We start from the raw sequence: 12,399 nt of genomic DNA, 5'->3' as shown, positions 1-12,399 counted from the left end.
CTTAAATTCTCTGCAGGAAAGCATAATAGAATTTGTATGTAAAATTAAAAGCTAAGGAGTTCTGAGTCGAGCAGTTGTGATGAAAATCGTGCCCAGAAGATGCCACTAATATATATGTAGAAGGCATTGGGATCTAGTAACTGAAAAGGTCAAGTATGTTGTGTATATAAATTTTCCTGCTAAATTTGATTTAAGTTTAAATGCAAAAGCTAGTAATGGGATTGGGGATTCTTGATAAGAAAATTAATGTTTTAAAGATATATAATATACTTAAGGTTAGGAGATAAGGCATGGTTAGAATGGTTAGGCAAGGATCTATTTTCTCTAGCACTTTTTTTTAACTTTGATTCTCATATTAACAGATATTTAAAATGATAAACAATCGATTTATCTTTCTCAGAATATGTACCTTAAATCTACTTACATTTGAAACTCCTGTTCTTTCATTCTTACCGAATCAACAGTTTTATAAAAAGGAAATGAATGCCATTGAGAACATGAGCCGCAAGTCTTTTATCATCATATATATTGTAGTGAATCTGTACAAGGTGTGGGAGAGCTTGTTTACAATGTTATACTGTCGATCAAACACCCGTTCCTCACCGATGCTACATACATCTACCAGCTATATAAATTAGTAGGCTTAAGGTCAACACCATTTACACAGTACAAACATCTTAATAAAAAAATGCAATATTTTTCTTACGAGGGAGATCTATCTTAAAACATTCATGCTAGCAACTCCTCTGTATTATCGTAGGAAATTTGCCATGTAAATTGGGATCAAACAAATGTTGAGCTATGTATCATGTTAGTAAGTGATGGAGGAGGGAGAGGGGAGGGGGTGGAGAAGACATCCCAGCAGCCGAAACCTGTGCTCCAGTCTATTAAACATCAGCCCAAGGGTCCCATATATAAATTCTGATACATACTCGGCTCCTTCAAATGTGCTAAACGAATTGACACAAAGGTAGGGCAAGTGCTTTGATGGTTTTGAAGCAACAGTTATGTGATTTGGAGGGAGGGATGTTATAATTTATAGCAGACTAATTCACACATAATTTTACGAGAGAAATTACTTGTTCTGATGGAGAGGGAAGTACATGTGTATGCCATGGTGTTGCCTGATACAGCAGGGTGTTATGTACAGGCAATTCACTGCCTGTTTCCCCTGATATTAGGGGTAGTTATAAGAGGACAAACATAGAGCAGGAGGTCTTCTCATGTAGAGGGCGCCACTTTGATGGTTACATCAGGGTTATAGACTGCTCCTGACAACACATGGGTACCATCACTAACACTGTGTCTCCTCTCTCTTACTCATCTCATTTGTTCTACTTATCCCCTCCCTCTCATTCCCTGGTCCTTTGGTCTTATGCTATTTTTAGTTTCTTTGGATTCCTTTTCCCCTTCACTCCAGTCTCCCTCATTTGCACCCTCTTCCTTACCATTATTTCTCCTCTACTGCTGCCTAAATTACCCTATTTCTATTCTCCAGGCCTCTTCCAACCCCATAATCCATCCCCTAGTACCCCACCCCACCCCCACCCTACCCCCACCCTATTCCCTCATCCTTCCATCAACTGTTATTCCATAGGTATTATGTCCATCCTACTTTGTCAGCTAAGTGGAGAAAGGTATTGCTTTGATACATACTTGAATTACATTCCATGTCCACAATGAGGTCAGAATATAACCATACTCACTATTGGTAAGGTTTGTCCTGGAATAAGGTCAAGGTCATTATTGGAAAGGTTCATAGGCTGAGATTGTGTCCATAGAGGTAGGAGTAATAGATATAGTAAAAGCACCATTGTAATTAACGATAATGTATCTAATTATTGTAAAGGTGTGTTTTAAAATCCAATGGCCTGAAGTGTCTATACAGTGTTGGACTATAAATAGACCCGATTTAGTTAGTGTCAACAGTCAGGTACATATAAGGCTCACAAGGAAATGACTGAATCAGTGCTAGAACACAACACTTAGCAGGGCATTTAAACTGGCATATAGATCATCATCTCCAGACTTTACCCAACACTTAATTCCATGGACGTACTGGGACAGGAAGAGACAATATTTTATGGACAACATGGTCAGAAAGACATATTGGGGCATTCTCCTGCAGACAGATTTGGACTGACACTTAAATAAGGGGACGTACTAGGACAAACATGTGATCTAGGAGACGTACTGGGACTGACATTCACTACGGATATCGTACCAGGGCAGGTGCGTGTGAGGGATGGTGAACTTGCAGCTTCCTTACGTCGACTAGATATAAATTGGCACATATCTTACTATGACAATTATTGATTTCAAATTACACTTTTTGTCTGAATAATTAATGGACTGCGAGTAGTTTACGTGGCGAGATAGCGGGAATTATGACAACATGTGTATCAGTTTTAGTTGGGTATCGCTTCCGGCTGGTCGCTGATGTCCACACCCGATCAGCTGTGAGGAAGGGGCGCTGTACTCTGTTAATTCACACCTGTTGTAGCAAGCACGGCTTTGATGTCAATATCCCGTGCGTCCACGTCATCGTGCTCACGTTCAACCTGCTCTCCATTGCATCATTACAGCGAGTACAACATTCCAATCTGTCTATCTGATGGCAGAAGACACTCGGTGCTAGAAACATCAGAAATATAACCTTACAATCGCAGATTTATATCCAGAGTTTTTTTTCTTTCTGTCAGCATTATGAAATTTTATCTTGTCACCGTGAATAAATAAATATGATCTGTACCCTAGAAGAGGGCGGGCCACCTTAGGAGGGTATACTCCGGGGAGGAAGACCAACCAGATTATCAGGTCCTAACCATGCACTTTTATCAATATAGGGGGAGTCGTAAAAGCCGCTCAGGTGTGAAACCAGCCAATGCTGTGTCACCCAACGATAGCAAATGTAAATTTTTTTCTCTAATCAAACCAAACATCTTGATCGTGTGTGCGTTCTGTTATGTAGTGACTCTCAATGTTGATCACAAAACCGTTTGATGTAAGTGTGAGGTGGGTCGCTAGATGGGTCATAGCCGAAAAAAAAAAATACTGTACAAGTAGACGATAATTTATATCTATGTATGTAGATAGCTGTTAGTATGTTACCTGCTAAGGTGACTGGTCACAGACTTACAATGTGATCTTTATACAAAAATATAACCTGATCTTATTATATCTCAAGCTAGACCATAGGGCCATTCAAATTTGACCACTTGGTGCCAGACTTGACCACTTGGTGCCAGACTTGACCACTTGGTGCCAGACTTGACCTCTTAATCTTGTAGTAACTTAACCGTGATCCCCAGGGAAGCTCCAAACTTGACCTTGGTGTTAAACTTGACCTTTGGAATTAAAAAACACCTCAATATTGATATTTTGATACCAGAGACTTGTTTCATAATTTCAGTTTATAACTGGTTTATCACAAATATGTCTGTTTACTGTCCTGTCTTGTGCCCCAAATGTCCCCACTATCCCCTCTGTACAATTCCTAAGCCCTAAAAGTTGTCCCAACTGTACTGAATAGTAGTCCCAGATCTCCCCAGCCCTGGTACCTCAGTGTCCCCAAGTGTCCGAATGTCCCCACTATACCCTCTGTAGGATATCAAAGTCCTGAACGCCGTCCCAACTGTACTGAATAGTAGTCCCAGATCAACCCAACCCTGGTACCGCAGTGTCCCCAAGTGTCCAAATGTCTCCACTATACCCTCTGTAGGATATCAAAGTCCTGAACGCCGTCCCAACTGTACTGAATAGTAGTCCCAGATCTCCCCAGCCCTGGTACCTCAGCGTCCCCAAGTGTCCAAATCCCCACTATACACTCTGTAGGATATCAAAGTCCTGAACGCCGTCCCAACTGTACTGAATAGTAGTCCCAGATCTCCGCCAGGCTTGGTTCATCCTTGTAAGGTAAAGCGAGTGGGATATATTTGATAGGAAAGGTGTGCTTAATTATTGATGAGCACCGCAAAGGGATAACGTTTTTTGTGTTTGATCAATCGGCCAATTCCCGGCGCCCAACATGCACACTCTAGGCATTGGGTAGCATCTCTCCAGTACCAGATATGGTACAAGGTTGGCCATTACTCATTTTCCCCCAAACAATCCACTATTCTTAGTCAGACAACTCTAGGTGACCTAGTTAATACTGGCTGGCAAGATTAAAGATTAATATCAAATCTGTAGAAACACTGTCCTCTGTATGGCAATCACAGTTGTTTTGAAGAGAATGGAATGCCAGCAATTTCCTCTAATTAATTGTTTATATTCTTTCTTGTTGTTTTTCTTTAATTTGAAGCTATTGTCTAGTAAATCTGTGCCTTACTTGCCCTTTGTTTTAGTTTTTCATGATAAATTATAATTTGAACATAAAGGTTGCCAGAGAAAAAAAACCTGAAATCTTTCAGAATTTTTTTGTTTGTTCTTTTCTGTTTATAGACAGGGTGTGGCTTGAATGTATTATTTTTAACTTCAGAATCAACCAAATAATGTGGAATTTGAAAACTTATTCCTGTTTTTCTTTTCTTCTTTTACAGAGGCCGCCCTCTCAATGTTTGAACTTTAGCCAGCAAGATGACACTCAATCCTCACGGTCAGGGGACACGCCCATCACAACTAGTCAGTCAAATACCAACTCTTCACAACATGCAGACAACAACAGTGAAATAGGTGAGTTACACAACAGCATTGTCATAGCAATCCTAAAATGGGCCAAATTGTTGTCCTGTCCCTGCTAGGGGCTGCACCCATGATGCAATTTATAAGCTGGGCCAAACTCTCATAACATCTTTACCCAAGGGATGCAATTTTGACCATATTCTCAAAGCATCTTTATCTTGCATATTAACATATAGTTCATAAATTGGATTAAATTGGCATAAGGTCCTTACTCGGGGCTGTTCCTCCATATATTTGACAAAGTTGTCATTCCATCCTTACCTTGGTGCATACAATCCATATGGTAGATCAAATTGTAGTCACATTCCTACCCCTGTTCTGTTTAATCAGCGAACATCTTGATATCACAAATATCACAAAATATAAAACATGCATTCTTAGAAAAATAAACACACATAAGTGCTGAAATATTTATAAATATAAAGCTATTACTGTTAATTTCATGTTCATAGGTTTTAAAAAGAGACTTTTCAGTGAAATGTATTGTATGTAAGTGACAAATATATCTATCAATTCATTTGCTTTCATACAAATTCACTAATGCTTACAGATTAACTTAATGCTATTCATGCATAACATGACCTAAGTTATACATAAACAACAAATGTGAATATCCCCTCGTTGACCCCCAGGCTATGTTGAAGTGCGGGCAGTTGATTCTCTTAAAACTTTTTCTGTTTCTTTTGACAAATACGATACAGATGTTTAACTGTGGAAGGTAGGAAAAAGTGCTGGAGGAAAGATTTCGAGCCAATCTTAGAGGGTTTTTTTCCTGTCGAGAATCGAGTTGAGATCTCAACAGTGGGGGAAAATGGAATAATTTTGTGGTTATCATTGGCCCTTAGCCTCTCCTGTAACCCTAAACCAGGCTCCTAACAGCTTTTAGCAAATGAAATGGAAAACTGATGGAGTCGAGATCATGTGTAAAAAATAAGCTTGTCTGCTAAGTATACATTCACAAGGTAAATTAGCCGGGAGGTATACAGAACGAGGGGGATAGGGATAGAGAGAGGGGGGGGGGGAGATACTACCAACTCGTTAACATGAAATTGTTGTTACCATGGCAACATTTTCTTAAGACTTCTGTTTTTTCATGGTTTATTTGATCAATTCAATATTGTTGATTGTAAGCTGAAGGGTTATTTAAGGGCAAGTTAAGGTCCTTCTTTTTCCAGGTTGTGAAGTGGACAGTGGTCATTTTGTATACATATGAATGAAATTTACATGAACAATAAAGTCTTTTTATTTTTTTGTAAATTTCAGAATTAGACATATTATCCTTGTGCTTGTCAATGTTCCAAGAATAATATACATGGGAGAATTTTGATTGATGGAAAACATGCATAATGTTAAAATTTGTCAATTTTATTATTTAATTATAAGTGGATGATAATTGCTAAATATTTTACTAAAAGCCAAATATTTTTACCAGAATCAGGAATGAAATAGTGTCATATCAATTTCAAATTAAACTTTTAGAATTTCTTTGGATGAAAGATGACTGTAATTACATTATAACTAGTAAAATTCTGTCTGAAATTATCGTTTGATTAAAATTAATTACATGAACAGGTGTTAGTCTGTGAGACGACATTGGTCCATCACCTGTATCCTGGCTGGGTTAGATTTCAGGTTGTGCACACACTTTTAACATGTACTTTACTAGTATATATCTTCTGCTAGATGTTTTTTACATTCATTTTCTTCTCCTTGTCTGGTCTGGTCCGACAGGTGCTATGAAGTAAATACAGCCCCCTACCCCCTGCCCCCTCCCCCCTCTCCCCTCTCAACTCCTCCCTCCCCCTCCCCCTTTTCACAAGTCTACCCAGGGTTATGGAAGCATGTATACTTTCACTCCAGCACATGTCTTTCATGTTCATGGGGATGAAAAATGTGCAGCCATCAAACATGGTTTTATATCGTTTGATAAAGTAGGAAGTTTGTAAATTGATAATGTAAAAACTAGAAGTGTTCAGAATGCCACAAACTGTATGTTAGTGTATGAGGGCAGTGGAGGGGAAGAAAGACCAACATCAATTAGCTTTGTGTCATACAGATGTTACATACAGATATAGGACAGTGCTTTATATTCCAGCAGTTGAATACCATCAGTGATTAATTGGAAGGTGATGTTTATTTCTGTAGAAGAATGACAGGCGTGTCTACATATCATGTCACAGTATCAGTTTCTAATGACAAGACATTTCAACTTGTAGATTCCACTTTTGTAATTTATATCTTCTTCTTTTTCTTTAAAAAAACGTTTTAGATGCAATTGTTTTCTAGTTCTATTTCAAACATACAAAAATTGTGAAAGGTTGAAAATTCTAGTTTTAAATGTTGGAGAAAACCTATCATTGACTTGAAAATGTCTCTTTATTTCAATTAGAGCCTATATTTTAATTAGAGTTCAATGTATAACTTTGGATTGAATAGCAGATAATTTCTGACTTTTGGTCAGAGAATACACAATACTATTTAATTGAAAAGTTTGTGTCCTTGGATTAGAGAGCATAGCATTTGTAACTTTTGATCAAAGAGGATGTTGTATGCATCTTTTGATAAAAATGCATTTTGTAACTTTAGGTTTAAAATATTATAATTTAATTTGGATTGGAGAGTATTCAGAGACAGCTTATTACTTCTGTATAATTATCATTTTAAAGAGGTAATATCATATGAGAGTTTTTTTTGTTTTTTGTTTTTGTTAGAATCATATATGCAATTGATTTGAGTGTGAAGAATTGATTAGCGTATGAAGTGTTTATACAGATGGTTTAGGTGTTAAAACTTCAGAGATGGAAATGACACAGGTTAACAACAGTGTTGTGTCAGAAAATGTGTTGTCCTTTTTTTCTCTCTGGAAAATTACCATGATAATGATGAAGGCAGGCATTGTTCAGGTCTGGAGAGTTCCATTACTGTTGTGCTAGAGTCAATTTTCTGGTTTGTAAGAACAGTTTCTTTGTGGCCGATGGATACCAATCACTGGGGCTGGTGGGACAGACAGCCTCCTTTTCATGTGATGACATTCCCAGCTTATTGACGAAGAATGGTCGGCCATTCACAAGTTGTAACTTTGTTTCGTACATAACATGTGCCCTTGCAGCCAGGCCCAGCAACAATGCCTAGTATAAATAGCCATGTAGAAGCTAATTTTTCCAGTGATTGGGCTCGTCTTTTGTGATATTTTTCCTTGCATGGCTTTTTTCCATGGATCCAACCAGAAACATTAATGGTTTCGGCGGTCTAGTTACTTCATTTGATTGTATTGGACTGAATGTTTTCTGCGTGAGTGGCTACCCCAGGATTGTTCCTGGGCTCCTTATGCTTAACTGTGTCCTCCGCAGATTAAAACCGATTCACGATTGTGTGTAAATGCAAAATCTATAAAGATTGAAATAGGCAGGCGGAAATGTAAAGCCGCGGGACTGCATTAAGAAAGGGAAGTTAGCAGAAGAATGGCAATAATGAGACTGCTAGCTAGACAAAAGTAAATGTGCTATTTAATAAGACAAGCAGATTGGATATACAGTATAATGATTTCTTGGCGTGCTATCAGAAAATGTTCAATACGAGTATGGGTACGTAGGAGGGGCAACAGTGTGGACCGAGACTCGTGCCCCGCTTTATTCAGTCGCATATTGCTCCGTTGGAACCATTGAGATTGATAATTTGTTGCGTTCATTTGGCGGGGACGCACGTGTGTTTTTATTGCTGGTATTGTGTACACAAACCTACCGTACAACACCCTGCAGTTATTCAAGAAAAAACAGTAATAATAATGATTGCTTATTAAATTGGTATTTTTGCGGAAAGCTATTAAAAGGTCAGGCCGTTAATGAAGGTCTAGTAGTCCCGTCAGTTCTACTTGTGTAGATAAAGAATGGAAATTTGAATAGGTTCATAAATTGGCGTTCTCGGGTCTGGTGACATAGCCTATCCTCTCAGACCACGATTCTGTTACAGTCAATTGTCAAAGTGAAATCATCTGCAAAGTGTCTCTTATCTGATCTTGTGCTCCGTACAGCCAGGGAAAAAATATACAAAACAAACACGCAGGTCGGGTAGGGGGTGGACGGTTATAGGTGGCAGCACTGGGTGTCTCAGGAGGGCGGTGTTCCGCACGCGTTAACTAGGGGTATCTGTGGCACCTCCGGCCCAATGTAAAGTGAATTTGATTGTATGTATTTAATTCATCCTTGAACCAAATTGACAAAACTCTGACCCATCATACTCCAAAGTGAAAGCCCCCATTTAATGGCGAGTCCATTTGTCGCCATCTTATTCATTGGACGGAAAAAGTCTCAAATTTTCTTTTCCACAATATTGATATATTCTTTTAATTAGTTAAAAAGGACCAAACCACTGAATTCATATGGCATTGTCACAGTATTAAGTGTTAAATGTATGTTTTAAATACCTCCCAAGTAGTCATGGTTAGACTTTTGTAGTTATTTGTTAGGGACATTGATGGAATTTAGGGAATAATGGAATGTAGAGTGCTTTTTCTAAATCATAAATACTTCGTACAATTCACAGATCATTTCTAGTTACTTTGACATGCTTTCTACTTTCTAGCCAGTGTCTTTCTTTAAAGTACACTCGGTTTACAATTGAATAACCGATTATGACAGAGTAATACCATCTTGCTCCAATATTTCTTAAAACATAAACTTTTCTCAAAGTCACCATCTTTCGTCAAGTCATGGTAGTACCATACTTGTAGAAACTTGAGTGTTAAGTTTTCAAAATTATTTTTATCATCACTTAACAAATGTTCTTTAATTTATATAACTTAGAGATGAATGCTTTTCTATTTGGAACTTTCCCCCCTGTTTCGGAGAGTCCAGTCGGAACTTGTCCGATGGTAATCCTGTTCGGAGTGTCTGCGTAGAGATTCCCTAGCGGCCTGGTATGGAGCGTCTACCTACCCTGAGTTCACCTCTGAGCTGGTCTGTCCTAAAACTAATCGTCGTAATAGCGCTTTAAGTTAGTCTCAAATTCAACCTGTCAAAATGGGCATTTTAGAGTTGTCTCAACTCTTTGTTACGATTTCCTTGGGTTTATGTGGGATTATGGTCTGGGAGTTTGATCCCAGCAGATCATATATGTCATCCCGACGGATCAATCAAGTCCATATAGAAACAACAAAACGGACGCGCTTGCCAGTCGAAACAGGATTTAGGGTCACGGAGCAAAATCTGCTCTCCTCTCCTCGATGTTTTTGAGATATAAATATGGTCGATTATATCAAACCCATTTCAATCCTTCGTCATTTATTTCAACACGCTTTACTCGATTACTATAGGTACATGTGTTTTGATCAATAATGTAATTTTAAACATTTATACACGACTAAACGGTAATATCATGCACAACCATAAATTACATTACCCCTTTGATTTCTTCAACACTATTTAAATTTACATATGTACGATCATTTTGAAAAGTGCTAGCTTTTACTAATGGCGTAATAAAAAGGTTTTTAGCTGAAGTGTTCTCGGCCCAGTTGAACCAAATCATTATAGCTATATATGCACAGGTATAAAAATGTCAGTCTGGATTGTCCCTAATATACACAGAGAAAAAATCCACCCAGATTTTTAATCTGAAGTTTACAATTTCTGTCAGCTTTATAATATGCTGAGAATTTCATTTGAAATAAAAAAAAAAATAGATAAATAAATTAAGGTCAAAATTTTATAAAACAAATCTTTTTTGTAAACTCTTAATCTGTTGAGAAACATAAATTTTGATGTGCTTTTCATGTGAGGTATGTGATATCGTGTTGGGTTTAAGTGTACAATGCCTGGAGTGCGATGAGGAATGGCCAGGTGAAGTGTGGTTTGCTCCATCTTGACTGGGAGAAAGTGATTAGATGATAGCATTATTTGTCCATGTGTGTAGGACTGGTTGTGAGTCAATACCCACTACCGACCCAGACACTAACTGACCCAGTACATACACCTTATTTCTGGTGATAAGAGTTTAAATTTTTACTAACAATGAGCAGTGATCTTCCTGGCAACACCACCAAATCACGTTGACTCGTTGGTGTCAGTGGACCACTGTCGTCCATTTGATAAAAAGTGTGATTTTGGTCAGGCGGCTCTCTTTCTCCCCGGCAGTTGTACAAGTTGAACCACAGCGATACCCCAAGTATTTTATTATCGATTTTTGTCTGTGCCGGCCCTTTGTGAAGTGTGTGTTCCATGTAGGACCTTATCAGGTGCCGAATTAGTTTCTATCACTAAGACTTGTGTAGTCCTAGTTGTTGAGTTGAGCTACTGATCCATGTAGTCTTGTTTTCACCAGAAACACTCTCGACACACACGTTCTATAAATTTAACCAATTAAGTTGTACTTTGAAACCAATTCCTGTCAATATGGTGTCAGAAATTCATCAACATTCTAGGAATTTTATTTTGTTATTCATTGCCCCTATTAGCATGATTTGATTAATTAGCAAAAAAAAAAAAAAAAAAATTATAGAAAGGAATTATTAATTAGGAAATGTCCATTTCATAATTTCATATGTTCTTTTCACACCTGTGATTTCATATTGAGAAATCGAAGAAAGAGTGAATGGTCAGAGATATTACTACACAAAAGGACTCAAATCCTATTTTTTCTATTCAATATCTAATAACTGCAGCTTTATCCCCCTATACACACGAATCCTCGATCTGATCATGTTTTTGACATGCATGGCAGGAAGCGTTTTGTCGTACTTGTGGCCACCATTTGTGTCCAGGGTAGAGATGCTCTTCATTTGCTTTCTGGGGGGATTTAGAGGGAGGGCCTAACTCGGGATCAGTTAAATAGCCCGTGTGTGGAGAGTAAACATACAAACAGAAAGGATATTATAAGGATCACCTCCAATGAAACGTTTTGTTTGATTTCAAATCTGTTCATTCCACCGATTAAATGGGTACCGAAGCAGTTAATCTGGTTCCCTTTTCGGCTCTAAGCAAACATGGCTGCCTTGTTGGAGGAATGGATCGGGCCATTAAAACATTTATGTCCGTGTAAGCCGACCGAATTGAATGTCTTTGCAATAATATTTGGCTTTTACAAACAAATCGTTGTTGGAGCTAAACACACATTTGTATACAAGTTTACTTTTAATATCGTTTGTCATTGGCAGGGGGCAGGTCTGAAGGGAGGCATCTGGGGGAGGGGCAAAGTGAATTAGCTCCCGGGTAATGTAGTGAGGAAGGCTAATAAGGAAGCGTGTTGTATATATGTTATAAATGGTTAAAGGCAAACAAGTTTATTGGCATGGAGTAGAAGTTATGACAACACGACAGTTTAGGTGACTATGAATGTCAGTGACAGTAAATCATAGTAATGGTTAGAGTGAAAATCGACAAGTTAAAATATACATCTTCTCTCTCATGTACACATTGTATGCCCCCAGCCCCACCCTGACAAAACCCCTGCCCGAACTCAAACAAAGGCTGGCCTTATCCCCTTTCCCTACTTCACAAGATCCTGTCTCTCTCACTGCTCAACTTAACAAGATCACACACTTGGCTGAAGTCCCCCTTTTTGTCTACACATGCATACATACACATAATATCTCCTCCAGCACACATACATTCATGATCCTCCTCCCCTATAACTACACATGATCAATTACGATGAGCCCCTGCCCCCAAAAACCTACCCAGCCCCGGCTGTACTATAACTGGAGAGGACTGCTAAGGTATG

At 38.4% G+C, this 12,399-nt stretch overlaps 1 protein-coding gene across 4 annotated transcripts in view; it reads left to right on the top strand.

The window, feature by feature from the left end:
• The window catches only part of LOC138317977 (homeobox protein Meis1-like), a 114,667-nt gene that overhangs the window by 58,832 nt on the left and 43,436 nt on the right, over positions 1-12,399 (top strand). For all 4 annotated transcript variants that reach the window (XM_069259972.1, XM_069259974.1, XM_069259973.1 and 1 more), the window contains one exon: positions 4,542-4,674. In XM_069259972.1, the coding sequence (XP_069116073.1) occupies positions 4,542-4,674 (133 nt within the window). The remainder of the gene's footprint in view (positions 1-4,541; positions 4,675-12,399) is intronic.

The sequence above is a fragment of the Argopecten irradians genome, chromosome 3, assembly GCF_041381155.1.
Source record: "Argopecten irradians isolate NY chromosome 3, Ai_NY, whole genome shotgun sequence".
Classification (NCBI taxonomy): domain Eukaryota; kingdom Metazoa; phylum Mollusca; class Bivalvia; order Pectinida; family Pectinidae; genus Argopecten; species Argopecten irradians.
The sequence above is the reverse complement of the archived record's forward strand: the minus strand, read 5'-3'. Positions and strand labels throughout refer to the sequence as shown.